Source organism: Chelmon rostratus, chromosome 11, assembly GCF_017976325.1.
Source record: "Chelmon rostratus isolate fCheRos1 chromosome 11, fCheRos1.pri, whole genome shotgun sequence".
Classification (NCBI taxonomy): domain Eukaryota; kingdom Metazoa; phylum Chordata; class Actinopteri; order Chaetodontiformes; family Chaetodontidae; genus Chelmon; species Chelmon rostratus.
The window spans coordinates 12522315-12543122 of record NC_055668.1 but is presented as its reverse complement, the minus strand read 5'-3'; the positions used below and the strand labels follow the sequence as shown (position 1 = coordinate 12543122).

General features: G+C 40.4%; 2 protein-coding genes across 4 annotated transcripts; one reads left to right on the top strand and one right to left on the bottom strand.

Moving 5' to 3' along the window:
• The first annotated feature begins 1149 nt into the window (after positions 1 to 1149).
• Positions 1150 to 20276, top strand: rassf4a (Ras association domain family member 4a). Of its 3 annotated transcripts, none has more exons than XM_041947720.1 (11): positions 1150 to 1230; positions 7147 to 7215; positions 7367 to 7442; positions 14499 to 14605; positions 15798 to 15874; positions 17261 to 17397; positions 17591 to 17692; positions 17773 to 17824; positions 17934 to 18055; positions 19001 to 19098; positions 19782 to 20276. In XM_041947720.1, exons 1-11 carry the CDS (start codon positions 1160 to 1162, stop codon positions 19849 to 19851), a joined length of 981 nt encoding a protein of 326 aa, XP_041803654.1. In that variant the 5' UTR covers positions 1150 to 1159; the 3' UTR covers positions 19852 to 20276. The 3 variants fall into 3 exon arrangements, with proteins under 3 accessions (XP_041803654.1, XP_041803653.1, XP_041803655.1); XM_041947719.1 differs by lacking the exon at positions 17261 to 17397 and adding an exon at positions 17026 to 17195; XM_041947721.1 differs by lacking the exons at positions 1150 to 1230; positions 17261 to 17397 and adding exons at positions 1342 to 1372; positions 17026 to 17195.
• Positions 4579 to 6380, bottom strand: LOC121613977 (C-X-C motif chemokine 10-like). Its single transcript, XM_041947722.1, has 4 exons — positions 6236 to 6380; positions 5927 to 6056; positions 5750 to 5833; positions 4579 to 5151 (listed from the first exon to the last, which is right to left on the bottom strand). The coding sequence occupies exons 1-4, from the start codon at positions 6300 to 6302 to the stop codon at positions 5019 to 5021; spliced, it is 414 nt and encodes a 137-aa protein (XP_041803656.1). The 5' UTR covers positions 6303 to 6380; the 3' UTR covers positions 4579 to 5018.
• Positions 20277 to 20808: the final 532 nt, after the last annotated feature.

The following is a 20808-nucleotide window of genomic DNA, read 5'->3' as shown; positions in this document are numbered from 1 at the left end:
AGTAACTTGACAACAGGGGGAAAGAACGTCAGTATTTCCAGTCCACTTCCATAAATGTTCCACCAACTTTGTCATATCCACATCCTTTAGAATGAGCTGTTCTCTGTGGGGGAAGTTATTCAGCTGCTGGAACAACTTACTTCCTCTGTGCTTGGTATATCATAAATCCCATTCAGACAGAGAGAGGGGGAGGACTTCCTACAGTTTGCGTTTCCACCCTACAATAGTTTCCTAGATGGCAGATCCAGGCTCAAAAACAGGATGGGTGAAATAAATCTTAACAGGTCACAGGGACTTCTTCCTTTACTGCTGAGCTGGAAAAAAAAAAAAAAAACAGGATAAGTGTTTTAGTGGTGGCTGTGCAAAAGAGATTTTCTTATCACTGCATACATAAAGGCAGGGAAATAATGTCAAGAATCAGTTCTTGTATTGTTTTGTTGTTTTTGTTTTAATGCAATTGATTTGGTTTGATTTTCAAAGGATGCACACATACCACACTTGTCCAAATAGTCACAAAACAACAAAGGGAAAAATAGAAAATTAAATAAAGCTTTAGGGCATTCGATCGAATGCCCTAAAGCTTACAATGACCTGGATGAATGAGAATATTCACAGGCAAAATTAAATAAAACAAGACACATTTAAAACAATTGGGGGTAGTGATCCAATTCAAGCATAATACAGGATAAAAACATTAGAATTAAAATACACTAAAATACAACGTCAATCAGCACTTATACATACTTAGCTGAGAAGGATCAATCAGATCCTCCATTATTTGTAGATAATGACAAAGTGTCATTATAGACGTGGATGTCCTACATGTGGATTTTGCACGAAACTCACCTCTAACCTGATTTTTCTTGTAAATTATATGCCAAACTAACAAAACTAGTAAAAACCAGTTAAATCTAATCATCGCCATCCGAGCTGATTTTTGTCATTCTCTGAGCAGTGAAGACCAGAATTTATGAACCTGCTGTGACTGATGAGACTGAGGCACCTTGACGAAGAGGGGCGAGGTATGCCAGCCCCATGGGTTCGCCCCGCCCACGCTAAACGCTCGTTGGCAGAAGCGTATCAGTGCGGCCTTTTATTGGTTCATCCTGTTGTCAGTTTAACCTTCGAACAGCTCCGAATACCGCACGACCGAGGAGGCATGAAGACTGATAAGGAACGGTACATCGCTGGTGGATATACGGAAGAAGACGGAGGACGCACTCTGCTATGGTAAGACCAACCTGATCAAATTCACTGCAGGACATTTTTAGACGAAAAGATCTAGAAGTGAGGAAGTTAACCGTTGCAAGCATGCGGAAAACACTGAAAACAACAAAATGCCCTGGTGCCAGGAGATGTTCTGAAGTTGGATGTAGGTTAATAACGCTGTAAATTCAGTTTCTTGCATTTAGGAATAAATGTATGAAACTTTCCTTTTTGGGTCCGATTTAATCTGCTGTGCTCCTATAAAACTACATGTTCATTACAGTAAAAGCTGCAATAGCAATACATGATTCTCCAGCTAGTGTTTTTCTGTTAAATGTCTCTTTCCGGTTCCGGCGTTTGTCTTTGAATTCAAATGTTTGTGAAAAAGGCACTTTTTTTTTTTGCTAAAATTGACATCGTGTGCGTCATTTGGAGCTGTCTTTACGCATGGGAATGGATTGTCTTCGGGCGCAGCTGCCAGAGTTGGTGCGATAATTGGATACGCATCTCGCGATGATCAAACCAATTAGCAGCCTTGCAATGAAGCTTCTTTGTCCACCGAGGGATCTTACACTCCGAGGTAACGCGTAATTTACTCTCAAGAGAAGGGAAGAGGCAGATTATGTAAATTCACCTAAATCTGCGCGTCAGCGACTAGAATGACCCCTGTCTTCTCTGCACAGCTTCAAACCTTTGGTTTATCTCCTGTGCAGCCATGTGCAGTGGCTGAATAATTCATATTAATGGTGACAGACTGGAATCCTTTAAGTTATGGAATATTTATACACCCATTATTATGTATGAATATGCAGGAGAGATAAACTGACCATCCCATTATGCACCCACTGTGTCATCATTTTCCTTGGATGAGAGTGGAGGTGAGCAGAGGTCATTGATGGGAGGGAGGAGGGCTGCCGTCGCCTCAGTAATTAACATGAACATTGGTGGGGATTTTCATTTAGATAATGAACAAGTCAATCAGAGAAGTTTGGATTTGAATCTTCAGCTGTATGATGATTAGAGGAGCAGCAGTGTGGCAGAAATCTGAAACACTCCTGCTCCATCTTTCGTGCTCAGTGTTCATTGTTTAGCTGAATTTGCACCTCACCTCCCAGAGATCACTTCCCAGTCAGACAGCGGTGTGGTCACTGCTGGGCAGTCTGTTTCCTGGTTTTTGTGGTGGCTGTCACTGCTCATGCAAGCATTTTTTTTTTTTTTTTTTGGTCTTCTATTTTTTTCTCAAGGAACTTCTGTCTCAGCTGCAGGAAATGCAAAAGAATCACTTCCTGTGAACCAGAGCTCATTCTTGGGAAAGATCTACCTTGTTTGCTTTAAAGAGTAACAACTAACAAGGGTTTGATGAATTTAAATTCACCCTTGTGAAATTTATTAGGAAATGGTCAGTAAAAGATGAAAATTAGTGTATGAAAGAGTAACTGCAATTACCACAAAAAAGTCACATCGCTTTTTAAACTGGTTGACCTCTCGTCTTTTGCATGTGATGAAATAATGCACTGCAACTAAATGGATCGTCTCAGAAAATGCTGAGAGTCCCGACCAGTAAGTCAGCCATCAGCACTTTGGAGTGAATCAAAGCCGGCCACTGCCCTGCAGGCTCTGTTCCTGCAGGTGGTGTCAGAGCTCATAATCCATGTTGAAGTGAACGTTGTCTGTTCAGTCACTGAGATGGAGCAATGCACTTTACAGATGTGCATAATGCACTAGGTGGCAGCACAACCCAGTCTTCAAATGAATCCTTTAAGGATCACTTTGCAGGAAACAGTGAGCTGTAGTTAGAAAAAGTGAAAAAGATGTTCCTTCATTTTTACTGACAATTTAAATTCCCTCTCTCCTCTTATAATCTCCTCTTTTAATAACTGCTAAGTTCCTCAGTTCTGTCAACAGAAAACCTCACACTTGCAGGATTTATACTGTCAATGTAGATACTCAAAATTATGTTCTTTACATACATTAAACTTTTACTTGAAATAACACGAACACAATATATTACACCAGAATATAATACAATCAGTAATCAATCATTTACCACTTCATATTAATGATTAATGATTTTTGCTTTTATTAATGTGGTTATTTGCATTGGGGGCATTACTCAATACTCAAGTCCAGCAAATCTAAAAAGCATAGATAAAAATGATCTGTGTTTAGTGCAAATTCTTCTTCTTCTTTGGTGTTATTATTATTGTTATTATTACTGATGCATCATGCAGCGTTTTAATGATATTAAATTTGGTTGCATGGTGTGTTAGAATCTCAGCCTGTAAAGTAACTAAAGCTGTCACTTAAATGTAGTGGAAAGAAAATACAGTTTCTGTATAAATGAGAATTAAATTGGATTTTTAGTGTCTGTATCTGTTGGTCACATGCTGTCACAACAAGACAGCTGCTGTAGATTGATAAATATTCATAGAGCCTCTCAACCAGTATCCAGTGCAACCTTGCCAGCGCTGAATGCATTCAGGCGTCCAGCTGCTTTGTTTGTATTCTTCGATGGCATACAAGATATGAAAAGTCCCTTAAATGTCCCGGCCCGGCCTCTGACAAAGGTAACCTTGTTCAGCAGTTTACTTTCGCTTTCCATATTACCACCAAGTGCTGTCAAGCATGGAGGCACCACATAGCAGTATTGCAAGAGTCCACATCAATGTCAATGGGTGCTGTACGTGGAAAACAAACAGGTCAGCACATGCTTTGCTATTCACCATCCATTACCGAGACTGATGTTGGTGTGTGGCAAAACTCTTATGTGGGCCTGTGTGTGTGTGTGTGTGTGTGTGTGTGTGTGTGGGGGGGGGGGGGGGGGGGTGTTTTCTCTCTCATGGCTCCATTTGGGATCTATCCTGTCACATGATTTACAAGAAATCTCAGAGCTGGTCTAACACTCTTTTACAAGCCTTCATAAAATACTCACTTTCAACAGTCTGTGCCCTGATCACCTGATCAGACATCTCAATGGTGCAACACCAGCATGTCCATAAAAGTTTTATAGCAATTGCACCTGTGATGCATTAATAGTATTGTGTTTTCCAATACACCTTTAGCATACGCTCTTACATCAAGTGATCACTCTAGATTTGTGCCATGAGAAGAGATATATTTGATATATTCATAGATATTCACTTTATAACACAACACACAGTTCGCTCATGTTATAGCTTTGAACTATTTGTACAGATGTTTTGAGTGAGACATGTTTGCTTTGTGCCTGCCGCTCGATGACTAACATCCTGTAGTTTATTAACTAAATCTTAAGCTGTGGGGTAAAGTGACCTCTCATATCCTGTGAAGGAAGCGATCCTCCTCATTCAGTTCTGGAGAGTTTTAAGAATAGATAGCACACACAGTCGCACGATTGTTCTAATATATTTATTTTAAAACGTTGTGTGAAAAATGTCTATATTTATATAAAAATAAATAACCAACTCAAGCTCTTCAGTCATCTTTTCCAGCTGCATACACAGAATAATACATGAACAATACAATGACCATTTAACAGCATTTTAAAGCTATAAGTGTTAACATTTACAGTATAACAAGCCTCCAGGGCTTAGTTTTCAACATCACATCAGTCATTTGCACAGCCCCCTGCTGCTGGCCTAGAAAGACAGTTTGATTTACAGCCCAGACAACAATTTAGGGGCTCTTGATGTCCGAGCCGTGTGACGTTAATAGAAAGAAAAGTGGCAGCATGCTGTTTTCTGTTTTCTCTTTTACTCCACAGTGTGGCAAGAATCAGCATTTACACACTTCTCTCCATGCAGTAGCTTCCCGTCATTTGTCGTGCTGGTTAACTATTGGGAGTTAGAGGATGAGGCTTTCCTGTTCAGGCCCCGGCTCCTCTGTCGAGACCGCTGGCGCTGACCGCCTCTCCCTCGCCTCCTCCTCCTCAGGCACAGCTTCACATCACGACCCAGCTTTTGAGCTCTAGAAAACACACGCAGAAGTACAGAACTTTAGCCTGCAGGCGAGTCAATCGATACTCTTGTAGAATCTGGATTAAAGTGAACTTGGCCATGTTCCATCACAAGCTGGTCAAATATTTGCATGAATTTGTGGCATGAATAGGTTTTCTGAAAAAAATCTACAATAAACACAGAGAAAGGAAAAGATTGGGTTCTAATACACAGTTAGTTGATTACCAGTATATTAGAGACACTAACTTATATTCTTTTCTGTTTCACAAGTAGCAAAACACATGGAGGAATAAACTGCTCAGCTCGGTGCTATGTTGGGACAAGAACTGGTTTGGCAGCTAATAAGATTCTGTTGGCTGTGATTTACAGGAAATATTAAAACGGTTGGAACCCCTTTATAACCAGTTAGGATGCTCATCTTTAATATTCTGCGACCTGTCTTGTAATATGAATATTGCATATTGCGGTTTCTATGTTATGTATGTGTCTAAGTTTTTTTACTTAAATTGAAGGATCACATCATACTCAGGGTTGAAAAAGCTACAGTATCCCTCAGGCTTATGAAACCCTCACAGAGGCTTTTAAGTTTCACCGATCAATGCTCTCACCTATTCCAGCAGCGGACCAGCTGTTTGCCCATCGGTGCCGCTGGGTTCAGACACACTGGCTCGTTGCTACTCCGCAGTGTCACTCTGCAAAAAACATGTAAACCCACACATTTAGTCACACTCATCGGTGTGTGTGTGCGCATTAATGTGTGTGCGCATGCATGATCTGGTACTCACATTACTGTGACTTTGTCACAGCTGGGGCTTTTTGGTAAAACCTGGAGCTCTTTCAGTTGCCCTCTGACTCCCGGTTGCGTCTCCGGACACAAACATCTTCCCGGCACAAACGTGCTGTCTGACTCTCTCACTGCACAGACACAGTAACAGGATTACAGGTTAATTCAATGCAGAGCAACACGGGCAGAGATTAAGTTACACATGCTAAGGCAGCTTTTATCAAAATAACACAACACTTCTCCTGTATCCAGATTTTATGAATGGAAAATACACACACATATAAGCATGGATGAGTCTGTAGATTCTTACCTCTGATCAGCACACAGCAGAGGCTCAGGAAGGCGAGCTGGCAGACTGAGCGAAGATAAAGCTTCATACTGGAGGCAAGCGGAGCATTGACACTGAGCCCAAGGACCACATGTTGCTGTTTTATACTCTTGCTCCTCCCCCCACACAGTCAGAGCTGGGCTTTCCAAACCAGGAAATTCCCCATGGCACTTTCCCTCTAAAATACCGAGACACAGGGATCAGGATGGAGGGATCAGGGACAGCTTCCCTCTGGCTTAGTCACAAAAGACTTGACACCCTGGAGGACACAGTGATTAATAGCTTTCCTTAATATTTGCATCGTTCTGTTACTATGCATTGAATTGATTGCACTAAAAAGGACAGTGGTGTTGCAGACCGGCTGTTTGCTTTAGATAAAGGGCCACAGAGATGACCAAGAAGTGTTTGTAATCATTATTGTAATGCTAATTGTTTATAAGATGCCTGCCACAGTAGCTGGAGGTATCCTTGAATGATACACAGGGGTGTTTTCCGGGCTTTGTTCAGCATTGTCACAACATGTTACTTCTATCTGTCTGTTGGCTCTGTGTCAGCAACACCATGTGATTTCTCCAAATTCCTTGCCCCTGCTTTTAACCAAGGCCATTAATCCAAAATAACCTTCCAACGGTCAACAGATAATTAAATATGACTGCACAATGTGCATATTTAATGTTTTTGAATCATTGTTTTTGTTACATATTTCTATGTGGCTGACCATCGTCTGCTTGTGGTTAAAGGAATTTTCTCTCTGGGAATAATTAAGGTTAACTGTTGACGCACATGATTATTCATGTCAACTCAGTCATTAGTTTAGATTATGCACAGTGTTATAGAGATAATACAATTTTTATACCATTTTTAGTGTTTTTTCTCCTGTCTTTCTGCCACAGCTGGGCTCTAGTCAGAATGGGTGAGCACCAGACCTACGTGAAGCTCAGCGAAGAGAAACTCATACCAAAGTAAGTCCTTTTAGTTCACTCACAGCACAGCAATTAAGCACAATGAAATAAATCACAATGGTGATTACATGTGTTAGATTTCACCATTGCTGGCAGTGTGTAAGAGCTATGAGCGCTGATCTATCATTTGTGGTCCTGTGTTCATAATCAGGTCTGACATCTTGTCACTGCTGAGGACCTACAACTGTTACCACGAAGGGAAAAACTTCCAGCTGAGGACTCGCGAGGTAAGAAAAGACTCGGCTGCAGACATGTCACCTGACAAGAGGTGGTGCTAGCGGAAATAACAGAGGATAAACAGGGAGAGTTATTGACACTTGCTGGCCGGCGTGCGTGGGTGTGCTAGATTGCAAGACGCACTTGAGAAATGGGTCGCACACATACCAGAACTGGAACCAGTTAAACCAGCACTTTGATGCTCAGGCGTGTAATGAGGACGAAAACCTGAGACCAAATAAGCTTCCAATGTGGCTGCAGTTCTGAGCACAGAGCTGCGACTCCTGGCCCCTTTTCCAACATGCCAAACGCCTGACAGACCACAAAAAGCCCCCTTTTCCCACAGAATGAAAATGGAAATGGAAGGAGGGAGGGAGGGGTCTTAGGTTTTCGTCATATATACCAACCACTTCAGCAAAGTATTTCCACAGTAAACGTTTTGCTGTTGTGGTGTGTCTGTAAAGCTGCTTGCAGAAGCTCGGTTATTTGTTTGATAATCATTCTATGGGTTTTATGGTTGGGAGTTCCCCTTTGTGTTCACCAGCAGGTTTTTGAGAGTGAGAGATTGTGTGTGTGTGTGTGTGTGTGTGTGTGTGTGTGTGTGTGTGTGTGTTTGTGTGTGTAGGGCAGGATGGTCATGATCCGTCCCTCTTTTTTGTCTCAACAGCCTGACCCACTACATCCTCTACTTTGGGAAAATCCCCCACAGTCACAGACATAATATGAGTACATGTAACATACACATACTGTATATAATAGAGGGACCAATGATATCACAATGTTGACATAATATTAACCAAAAATAAAGATGCAATAGCTTCAGCCTCTTTAAAAGGGCCGCTTTTGTTGATATTTGATGTGAAGCGGAACTCTGCTCATTATATTCCCTCATTATAGGGAATGACTCAACACATTGCATTACACCACTGTCACTTGTCATCGGTCATCTGGAGCTTTTATGTGGGATTTTAACAGTGTGTCCTCTTTTGACTTAGCTGTAAACACAATTCAACCAAAATGTTCCTTCATTAATAGCTAAAAAGATTCAGTCCAGACATGTAGTATATTTCTCTGGTGCGATAGCAGTGAAAATAGGCTACTGTAGTGATTGTACACTACATGATGCTTCCTGTGTTATTACTCAGGCTGTCCAAGGCTCCAGCTTCAAGCGAAATGTGGAACACAGACAAAAAAGGAGTTAAGGGTCTCAGCCAGAGCAGGACAATGACTCACTTTAAGTGACAATGACTCATGCGTAGAAGAAAACTTCTTATGATCTCTATCTGCATTCAGAGTTAACAAACAAACTGAATATCAGCTGAATAGCAGTATCATAGCAGCACTGATTTCATAATGTTGCCAGAATTGAACAAATTCCACATATATCACATAAAAAAAACTTTATTGTAACTAAAATACTCTTCCTCAACAATGTTAATGGTGTGCATAAATTAGCATAAACTAGCCACTATAATTACATACACAGGAACATTTGATGGCAACAGTGAGCTCGGGCACATCACTCAATCCTTAATCATACTGTGCCAAATGTGGTGATATTGTGCAACCTATTTCTGTACGTATTGTGTAAAGACGGCTGGCTCAGTGTAGTGTGACTGAAATACTGCATTTGCATACAAAGGTTTATATGTGAAATATGGCTGATGAAAACACAAACTGATGAACTGAAATTTGATCCTGATTCATAATAATTCTGTTACAGGAAGAAAAATAAAATCCTTGTTGCAAAGTTCAGTTTGTTTCTTCATGCACCTTATGTCTAGTTAACCTGTTTGTAGTCTACAAGAATGACTTTCATCACTCAGCACCCACTATGTGTCATCAATAGGTTCTGCTGGTTGTAGCAGCAGGTAGAATACATCACCTTTTGATCTCCTCTCATTCAGTCCTTCTACTCCTTACACGTTGATGACGAAACAAGCTCACCGCTAAGTCCATGTTCTGGTGCTTTCAGCCTCAAACCACCATGGATGAGACGTCCTAAAAGTGCTCAGAAAAACTGAAATTTGAACATCAATCGTGACGACTGGGCATCATCATCATTCTTAGGCTGAGAATTGTGGTGGTGAAAAAGCTGTACAACAAAACACTTTGTGTTAGCGTGGTGACACAGTATGACATACGCTCAGGTTGAAATGGGTAAGGAGCTCTGTTTTCTTGCTCCTAATAATTTACGCTTGACATGATTTAGTGACCAGAGGTTACTCAAGAGGAGCCCATTAGATATTTTTTGGATTTGAGGGACAAAGCATCACTCAGCAGTAACATACTTGGATGTGAATGAGTTCAGATGGAAACCAGCCACAGACATGCACCATCATTTCCAGACGGAGCTCGGGCTGCGGTCATATGTACCTGACACTCCTGAGAATTTGTTTTGATTGTTCGATGATGTGGATTTTGTGTGAAAAAAAGAAGTGTGAAGAGGCAGATGAAGAGGACTTACAGGTGTTGTTTTAAGACTACATCATGTCTATGCAGTGCAGGTGCAGTCAGGTGATGTGTGTTAGTCATGCTGTGGGTGGAAATGTCAGGTGGTTTGACTTGGAGACCGCCATCCGTGGTAAACTGGCCTGGAATCTTTGAGGAGAAGACAGGCTCTAACATGTGTGCCTGCTACAAGTGCAATTGTATTAGCTGTAATAATGGAAATGATGCTGATTCCTCCAGAACAGTAGCCTTGCTGGAGCCGTCACTGATTCACTGACTTGCTCAAGAGCACTTCAGCATGGAGGTTTTGGTGGTCTGATTAAAGAGATGTCATCTGAACGCCCTCAAAAGTAGCAATGGTCTCAGTAAACTACAAGAGAGGCTTAAGGTGTTTGCCTGTGCTTGTCCACAGTAATGACTTAAATTATCAATCTACCATAGCATAGCATGTAGCTCCCTCTGGTGGCTGTATAAGGTACTTTTTCACAGGCACTGTGGCACCATTGGCTACCACTAGGTGCCAGTGTGGTGGCTTGACACTGCTGCAAAAATTATCAGTGGTTTGGTTCCGTGGCAGTGGTAGAAGTATTCAGATCCTTTTCTTAAAGTGAAGCAAAACATTACTAAAAAGTACTCATTCCTGATATTATAATTTCACTTGTCTCACTTAAGTATTAGCGATAAAATATACAAGTGAGGATTAAGTACACGTTAAAATGTCCCTTGTGAGTGTTATATATTGTTACATATTACACTGCTGATGTTGTATATTCACTTTAAGTGAATATACAAAAGTACTGGCATCACCATGTACTAAAAAGTACCAAAAGTGCTCATTATGCAGAATATCTCAATTCAGAAAAGTTTTTATATTATTTTATTGGATTATAATTATTGATGCATTCTTGTGTAAGCATCATTTTGATGTTGCAGCTGGTAAAGGTGGATCTAATTTTAACTACTTTATGTACTGCTGGGTAGTTCGGGATGAATAAAGTCTTATCCAAACCGATAATGATACACCATAATTTATTTATTTGCATTATTAATCTGAATCTGCAAAATAATTAGTAACTAAAGTTATCAAATGAATGTAGGGAAGTAAGAAGTATAGTATTTCCTGCTGAACTGTTGTGGACATATAAACTAGCAGAACATGTGTATGTACATGAACAAGTACTTAAAATAGTACTTAGGTACAGTGCTTGAGTAAATGTAATTTGTTACTTTCTGCCACAGGTTAATATATGGTTTATATGTGAAATATGGTCTGAAAATGAACTAGTGATTTAAACTGTTGGAGTATATAGTGGCATAAAAACGAAGTATTCAAGTACCTGAACATTGTTATATTTAAGTACAGTATTTGAGTAACTGTACTCAGCTACATTCCACCACTGGCCTGTAGACACTACCCCTCACATGCATCTATAGATACAACTCTGGTAGCAGCATTTCTACTATGGCTGTAACTAATCATTATTATCAATTAATCTAGCGTTTATTTTCTCAGTCATTTAGGAACAGAAGTATCAGTAAAACTGTCTTTCACAAGTTCCCATGGTGATGTCTTCGAATGTTTTGTTTTGTCCAAAACCAAAAAGGATTAAATTTCCTGAAGAAAACAGCAAATCAGCAAATTCTCACATTTGAAGAGAAAAGCTGGAACCAGAGAATATTTCTGCTGATGAATGACTTGAAGGATTAAACAGCTACTGAAATTGCTGCAATTGAATATCTATTTTCAACTGAATGCGAGATGTAATGATCTTCAGCTCTTCTGTAGAGAAACTTTAGAAACACAGAATAAACATTTGCATAATTATTTTAGTATTTTATTAGAAACTATATCCTTGACATCTTTACAAAATATTAAAGAATGTAAACATGTAGATTTGAGTCCTCAGTGCATAGAAATAAATAGATCTTCACTTTTCTTCAGAGCCATCACAGTAAGTCCCATCATGCACTGCCTTATTTCAACCTTCATAAACAGAACAGGTTATCCCAGTCATGTTAGACCATGAGATACTCCATCAAAGTGCCTTCAGGGCTTCCCACAACAACAGCACCTCCGCTCAAGTCCTTATCTGTCCAAACAGCCAGTCTACGGGGTCTTTGCCCCTGCAGTCTTTTTCTCTGCCCATCTTGAGAGAAAAATCCTCGGTGCTGTTCAGACTCAGACCATAAGGTCTGGAAGTCCTGAGTGTGCGGGGGGACCCGCGAGGGAGTGAGGCCGAGACGGAAAGCTTCATCTGAGCCTTTGAGAAGTGCCGCAGCCTGGGGGACCTCTGGAGTCTGACGGGGCCGTAGCTCGGGGCCTCGGCGGCTTGGGCAAGGGCCTGGATGCTGATCATGTAGTCCTCTAGAGACTGGGAGCTCTGGGTAGATTGGGAGGATGATGGAAGGACAGGCAAGTCCTCGAGCGTCTCAGTGATGGTGGGCAAGAGAGGCGGGGAGAGAAGCAACCGCCTGCGTTTCATGCTGGAGAGGAAGAACAGACAGTGATTTTAGATCGTGAATTCAATTTTCTGTTTTTAATTTAATTCAAACCTGCCACAGTCTGTTTGTGTTTGCTGTTTTGCATGCTCTTCCAGATTTTGCTTTTTAATTGTTTTAATACAGTATAAACTGTACCCTTCATATTCAATAGTGTGAATTACACACTACTACTACTACGATTGCTGCTTCAATTCCTTCAAAACCAACTTGTCTAAATTATACACCCTCTATAATAAAGAATAGCTGATAATGGAGAACAATAATAAGAAGAAGCACTCTCACCTTCGATGCTTGAGTTGTAGGGTTGACATTCAGAGGGAAACAGAGTGGTGTGTGGTCCGCTCAGTTGAGTGTGACTGGATCAGAGCATGTATCCAGGCTTTATAGCAGCACACTGAGGCAGAGCGATTAACCACCCCTTCCAAAAATAGCTCTGCTGACCTTACTCACATCTCTGTGAAATTGTGTGTGTGTGCGTGTGTGTGTGTGTGAGAGAGGGTGTGTTCATGCCTGCTCAGGAAACTCAGGAGTGGTGGGTTAGCAAGGTTCAGTGGCACAGCTGCTTTGAATGTTTATATTCCAGAAACAATGAAGCCCTGGGAGAGATCTTTCTGCTTCTTCTCTCATGCCTCTGACATGTCAGCATTACAACGATTATTATCCATCTAGAAATGGTACTAAAAACTGCCTGCATTCATCTCCAGTATTGTTATTCTTTCAGGATTTTGCACATTTTATCACTGGCAAGCCTCCTTTTGACCCCACCGCTCTACCACTCTGACCAAATGATTAGAAGTGTAACAACATGGACGCCACAAGTTATCCATGCAAATTCAATCAGCGACATGAAAGGCGTATATTTAGAGAACCAGGCAGCATGAGGAATTAGTTTAAGTGTATAAGCTGTTTGTTTATGAACACCAAGAGATCATGTGGCTCTTGTAGCAACCTCAGGACAACAGAAACAGCATTCTCTGTACAGTTTCACCTAGAGACCGAACTTTTGATCAGATTTCCACAGATGAATTTTGATTAAGTAAAATATATTTTGGATTTCTTTGTCATGCCATTTATCTGTCATGAGCTGAGTGAAGCCAAATGTGTATATTTATGGACTTGTGTTTGTAGGCCTGGTGCAACATCACCCATTTGATTCTCTGCAGGGTACAGTTTGCATAGTATATACAAGTATATACATTCATATGTATCCTAAAAACAGTATGTTATCTGCTACAGGGGCATCATTAAATTGTTTCCATTGAAGCTAAAACTCGACACTTTTGTAACACTTTTTCCTGACGTTTATTTCCATACAATCATGTGTTTTCCATGAATATTTACATTGAATTACTAAACCAAAATGCTGCAGAATAGCCACAAAGTTTCAGGCAGTATATCAAGTGATTGGATTTAGAATCTAGATTACAGAAATTTTCTCTTTCTAAATCTAATCTGAATTACTTTGGTGATAAAATCTCTCTGATAATTGGATTTATGGACTTATTCATCAGAAGAAATTGGGTTTGAAGGTCTGCATTTGTATTAAATTAGATAAAGTGATGACGTGATAAGCTGTGATTACAGTCACAGCTGTGGTGTAATATTTGGTTTAAAACTGGTTCAGTTGTAATATACGCACAAAAAACTTGATTTGGTGCCGATCTCAGGCTTCACCGTTCAGTCCAACATACTACAGATCTTTAAGTTTAACATCTTAAACAGGGTGACACAGATTTTTTTCTCAGCAATCTGAACTCACACAGCAGTCGAACCATTTTTTTTTCTGAATTTAGAGTTTCTGTTTTGTGAAATCAGAACCTCACCTTCCCCTCCCCGCATGTACGTGACCCAAAGCAGTCGTTCTCTGTTCTTATTATTGGTGCTTTCTCAGACGTGACTTCACCCTTGTACTGTGGAAAAGAAAAAAGGGTGGGTCAAACCTGACGGGTTTCTCCAAGATGAGAGGGCTCACCCTGTGAATGCTGTGAGCGTCTGTGCCTGCACGTACACCTGATATTGAGCCGCTGTGGCGGCCGGCCAGCAGGATATCCCCTCTGACCACAAGTGCTGATAATTATTGTTATACGTGTGTGTTTCTGTGTGTGTGTGTGCAGGAGGATGGAGAGCTCATCCTCGAGGGCTTGCTGAACATCTACTGGGGTCTACGCCGACCAATCAGACTTCAGATGTATGATGACAATGAAAGATTTCGGCTCAACCGGTACGACGGCCTGACCCAAACTGACACACGCCTTCATGTGCTGAATAAACAGATGTGGGCCCTCTAACTACAGCGTTGTCAACGGGGAGCTTGCACACAATAGAAGAGAGAGTCAGACTGTAACAACTCACCCCTTTGTTCACCAGTATCCCCACCCTGTATTATTGAGTAAAGGAAACTGGGAAAACTCCTTGTACCTGTGTAGAACATGGTGTTTGTATTTTGTCAGCTATAGTTTTTTGGGCAATACTTTGGAATTAAGAAAATATAAGATAAGACTTTATTCATTACTAAAGGAGACATTTACCTGCTACAGCAACACAAGGAAGTCTAACGAGGTAACAAAAGAAATATGAATTCATAAAATAGAAATACGAATTTAAAGAACATTCAGAAGCTATGTACATTGTTTTTCTTATAGCATGGGAAACACATTAAAAAGAAACATTACCCTGCAGAGCTGGAGAGCCCCGTGGTTCTAGATGTTAGTTTCAGACATTTCTGTGAGTCACAATGACAGTCGGTGATATGTAGGGTTAACCCTGCCTCTCAACGGCGCCTGATACCTACCTAATGAGACGTCAGGTAATTTGAGTTTTAATGGTAAGGTTTTGATACCCCCAGAAATGTTGTTAATGTTAAATGTAATGCACTGAAATGTCATTTAACAAAGAAGCCAAAATAAAAATAATGATTATTGTTCTTTAGGTTTGGCTCATGTTTTGAGAACACCTCAATAAGCTGTCTAAAACTGAGGGTGAATTGTAATATTACTGCGTTGTTAATAAAGTTTAAATAAAGAGAAGAGGTGGAACATGTCTTAAACTGCGCCTGGTGCTCCAGCTCTGCAGGTCAATGATATTGGACAGTTGTGGCCAAAACAATTGACATATTGATCAAGAAGATGATTGCAATGGCAGATGAACCTATAATGAAAATATGAATTAGTTGCAGGATATGTTCCTCACCTCCTCTGTTGTGGCTCAAATTAAAAAGAAGCTTTTTTCAGCATTTAAATCACATATCACAGTCTTTGTCAAGATGCAGCTCATCAAAAAGCTAATAAGCAAACCTTGAGTGAAGCTCTACTAAATATAATCTCTGAAACACCTAGATGCATTTTAAGTTGTATTGTGTAAAGAATGTTAGGAATGTTAATGTACAGTAACACATTTTTCCTGTCCTCCTACAGAAACAATAGATCTGCTGTGGCAAAGCAGTTAGCAGAGTCTAACAATAACTCCCTGAGCAGAGAAACTGGACCGCCTGGTGAGGAACATGCACGTGCAGTCATTCTGTCACACACACACAAACACACACCTGCTCGGACGCCTGTAGATTACAGACACATGCTGAAACAGATTAGAGCTCCGCAAGTGCTGCATTCAGCAGTCCCAGTGGAAAGGTTGGCTCACGTGCTGAGCACAGATTAGCATCAGATGCCAGCTAGATCACATCACCAACACTATAAATAACCAAGGTTAAAGTGCTCAGCTGTGGATCGGACATTGGCCTTTTTAAGCAGGTTTGTCACCTGCTGGCATCTCATTTGTGCTGTTCTTGACCACAGATAAAGAACTGTGTCTTTTATTTATTCCCCCTGCTAACTTTTTTTTTTAAATTGGTCTGGGTTGAAAACATGGCCTATTGTATGGGATTAGAAAAAAACAACATGCACTTTGAGAGGCAACCTGTGTTTATAAATCTAGAAACCATTTAACCATTATTTAAGATAAATGCCTGTGAATATTCTCATTCATCCAGGTCATTGTAAGCTTTATCATGAAGCCTGCCTGGATGAGAGGCGAAACGTCTTCTAAGACAAATTGACGAGGTCCAGTTGCGAATGATTGAATGCCCTAAAGATTATTTAAGATACCGTGTTGTTGTTGATTATCTCATGAATGAATTAATACCATGCAAGGTGTGAAAAATAGCCCATTTATTTATTTATTTATTTATTTATTTATATGTATGTATGTAGTTTGGCACTTTCTGACACTTATATATTGTACATAGATATGTGATGGCATGCATTTTCTTATTTGATTTTATTTTCTTCCAAAAGATATTGTAGCAGCATTTATATTAGCATGAAAAATTGGCAACTGGTTATAAAATATAACATAAAAATACTGTAAAGGAGCCAAGTTTTGTGTATTAGTTCGAAACAAGCTAATCTTAATCATAGTACTTTTGATATGTTTTGGCATACTGTCGTTCAAACATACACGTGATTATCAAAATTATGGGTCACAGGGTCACGTCAGACAATGGAAGCTAGATGAAAAAGGAATAGCAAGCATGTGGAACATCACATGTTGATCCATCATTCTGTAAAACGACCGGACGCACTGTACGTACAAACAGGCGATGCATGCGGTAAGAGAGGTGTGTTTTTGTTGACATGCATCCCCGAGGTAGTGACGTGGGTGTTCAGGAGGAAGAGGATTCTCCTCAGCTGCTGAGGACCAGGAGTGATGCTTCCTTCATGCAGGTTCAGAGGAGGTCAAAGACACACACTGCCAGAGACTTGCAGCGCTTGCGCACACACAGGTTCTCAATCAACGGCCACTTCTACAACCACAAGGTACAATAAACAGAACATGCATACAGCACGCACATTAATGTATCCCGTTGTTGACACATCTCCAGGTGCAGAGGGGCAGAAGTTTCCTGTGCGGGTGTGCCTGTACTTGGGTTTCACAACAGTCTGCTGTGAGCTGATTTCATTAATGTGCCACACAGTACAAAGCTACAAAGAGCTCCTTCATCAGTTTCTCCTGAACGCAGTATGTGTGTGTGTTGTTATTGAACAGATTCCAGCTGCAGGGATTTCCTTTCTGTTTTAGATTTCCTGTTCAAAATGTCCAAGGTTTTCAAGTCCCTGCTCCAGTCTAGGAGATGTGTTGATGAGACAAAGTCCCCAGTAATTTGTGTCCTCTCCGTTATGGATTTCTGCATGTGTGTTTCTCTCGCCTCCAGACATCTGTATTTACTCCAGCCTATGGCTCCGTCACTAATGTACGAGTGAACAGCTCCATGACGACTGAACAAGTCCTCAACCTGCTGCTACACAAGTTTAGGGTAAGCAATAAGCCACTGGCTACATCTCAAGTATCAGTTCAACCTAAAAACAGAAATAATCTAGATTTGTGTCTTTTAAGGTGGAGAATAAATCTGAAGAGTTTGTCCTTTATATGGTGCACGAGTCGGGTGGTAAGTCGTAACTTTCATTGTGGTTTTGTGGCTAACAATGATGTGTTTTTAGGTAATTTTGTGCGCGTTTGTTTGTGGTCAGTTGTTTCCTTTGCCTGTGGCCTTGTAGAGAGGACCCGACTGAGGGACGATGAATACCCGCTGGTGGCTCGTGTGCTTTATGGACCCTGTGAGAAAATCTCCAAGATCCTCATCTCGGAGGCCGACCTGGGAGAGGAGGTCACATATGATGTGAGTCTGGCCCTCCTGCCATCACTCTCTACGTTCTCTCATCTTGTCAACGATACGTGACCCCTTTTTCATTTTTGGAGTCCTCAACTCAGACACACAATGATACAATGGAACAGTTATAGACAGTTGGGTTAAATTTAGCAAGCTGAGGAAAGATATCCTGTTTGAAGCCTGATGTAACAATAGGCTAAGATGACCGACTGCATGTCGTGTCTACACTAATATAAATAAAACGGGAATGTTGCTGGAGGACTTTTCTTGATAGTTTATGGTTGGGATCTCTCTCATACATATCAGCTCAGTTATATAAGATAGATGCTTAGTTCATCCAAATAACAAAAACATTCAATCTGATCTACCTCTAGTAGTAGTGTTTTTATTTGTCCAGGTTTTGAAATCTCCACCTATTATTTCTGCCTCCGACACAATGGAGGTGAATGGAATTTTGTTTGTGTTGCTCGAAGCATTAAAAGATTAATATTTAAGAGTGACGTTTCCTTCCAGTAATGAACCACAGGACACGCTTTAGAAAGATTTTATCTGAAGTGCTTTGCACTGAAAATATAGTCCTTTACAAAAACTGTTCACTGGATTATCCAGAATAAATAGACAGCTGTTTCTGGAAGCAGATTCTCCTGCTGATTTTTTTTTATGCAATTTAAAATGTTTTCTTTTTTTTTAAGTACAAAATGTGTTTCCTGGTGAACTGACCCTTTAAGATGGTGGTACAGCTATTGCGTGTTTTACCCTCCACTAAAAAGGTGTTGCTGACTTAAACTTAGTCTAACTTTTAGTATTTTATTATTATTTTTTCATTTGGAGAGAGAAAATAAGTGTGAAAGCCATTTGGGTGCCTGCGTGTCTACATTTTGGGTGCAGATATCATGTAATCAAGAACATCTGTGGCCTGCTGGCACTCATATGTTTGAATGTTCCTCTCCCCAGGTTGCCCAGTACATAAAGTTTGAGATTCCAGTTTTAGACAGCTTTGTGGAGAAACTCAAAGAGGAAGAGGAGCGTGAGATAAACAAACTAACCAAAAAGTAAGTAAAGAGTGTCTCTAATCCACAAACATGAGTTATGTAACCAGTTCCACAGAGCTTTATTTAACGGCATCTATTTCATAATGTGAAGCCAATGTGTGTGTCTCCTGCTGGCATTACAGCATCAGAACAAGGCCTTCAAAGACAGCTGTGTTTTGTGTGCAGGGCTGTGTACTCATCATCTCTTATGACTGAGATTTCAGCCCTGTAACCGTAACTGTGTGTTGTGGTGTGTATCTGTACTGTCGTGGTGAACATGGTGGCATGTAGGATCAAACATATGGTTCCTTTTTTTTCACACACAAGAATATTTTAAAATCAACCGCACACACACTTGTAATGTGCTAGCAATGTAGGATAAGCCTGGTGATTTTTTTATGTCATTCGTATTGACATGAAACTCCACGAAAAGAGCAAATTCAACAATGACTCAACTCAATCTTGCTAACAACTATTGCCTTTGTTATCTTACTGCTCCGCTGATTAAAATAGCCCCTATAAATTCACTGTTTACTCCTATTTGAGGTACGTTTACAAAAAAACTGCAGTGCCCAGCTGTTCTGAAAAATTACTTATTCCATAGTAAAAGTGACAAAATATGTTTTTCTTTTAAAGTTTAATGTCTTAAGCAATAAGACTTCATCTTTTTACCTTTAATCATGTGTGTTTTCTCACTTCTGCAGGTACAGTGCTCTGAGGTCTATGATTCAACATCAGCTTGAAGGCAGAGCTCACACCAGTGACAGAGTATGAGCGTTTCTGTATCCATGTACTCTAATGTAACCTGTGTGTGTGTGTGCGTGCGTGCTTGTGTGTGTGAGGGGAAGGGGTGGTCGCAACACTAATGGTTGCTGATTTATGATGGGAACATTTCCAGATGCTGTAGTGAATGTAGAGGTAAAGGTAAAAGGGTTAAAGTAAAGGCTGCAATAGAACCATATCATACACCAACGTGCTTCTACTTTTAGAAAGACATATCTCAACAATTTGTATGATCTGTTTTGTTAATGTTGTTACTCTGAAGTGTGCCACTGCTTTGATATCCCTGCAATTAATATATTCACATTTTGTATGACAATTCTTACTGAAACATGGATGTTTATAGAAACTGTTTTTGATAATGTTTTCTCTGACTTGGACCTTTTTTATGTAATAAATCAGCTTTAGTGTGGCCTTTATAACTGCTGTTGGATCCCTGCTGACACCAAACATAATACCCAGGTCGGACTTCCCACAAAGCAAACAGTCGTCTTTATTATTTCCTGTACTTCCACGGTGACTGGAGCAAAGATTAGCATTGTTCTTCTGAGTGACCCTCTTTGCCAGCTTGTTCCCATGAGCTTCTTGTGTATGTGTGTGTGTTTTCTAAGTGTGTGTGTGTGAGAGAGAGAGAGTCTGTGTGTGTGTGTGTGTGTGTGTGTGTGAACTTATCAACATTACACAATGGGGGTATCCTGAGAGAGGAGGGCTGTTCCTTTTTCCCACAGTTTCACAAACAGCAAGATTGTTGTAATAATTGGTGGACCAACCCTGGCCTTCAACATTGACCTACAGTCATTATTGTTATTTGATTAATCAGATAATAATAATAATAACCACACACACACATACACTCACTTGACCCACTTCAGTTTCATCTTGAAGGTAAAAACAATACCTATGCCACATTGCTCAGCGCTTAACACCACTGTGTTATTGTGAAACTGTGTG

What these genes read in the sequence shown, in the direction of transcription:
- LOC121613977 (XM_041947722.1), bottom strand. Translation starts at nt 6,302, where the DNA reads ATGAAGCTTTATCTTCGCTCAGTCTGCCAGCTCGCCTTCCTGAGCCTC. An exon ending in TGTGACAAAGTCACAGTAAT is followed by an intron (nt 5,834 to 5,926) that starts GTGAGTACCAGA and finishes TGTTTTTTGCAG; the next exon opens with AGTGACACTGCGGAGTAGCA. An exon ending in CTGGTCCGCTGCTGGAATAG is followed by an intron (nt 5,152 to 5,749) that starts GTGAGAGCATTG and finishes TGTGTTTTCTAG; the next exon opens with AGCTCAAAAGCTGGGTCGTG.
- rassf4a (XM_041947719.1), top strand. Translation starts at nt 1,160, where the DNA reads ATGAAGACTGATAAGGAACGGTACATCGCTGGTGGATATACGGAAGAA. An exon ending in TCCAGCTGAGGACTCGCGAG is followed by an intron (nt 7,443 to 14,498) that starts GTAAGAAAAGAC and finishes GTGTGTGTGCAG; the next exon opens with GAGGATGGAGAGCTCATCCT. An exon ending in CAGAGAAACTGGACCGCCTG is followed by an intron (nt 15,875 to 17,025) that starts GTGAGGAACATG and finishes TGCATCCCCGAG; the next exon opens with GTAGTGACGTGGGTGTTCAG.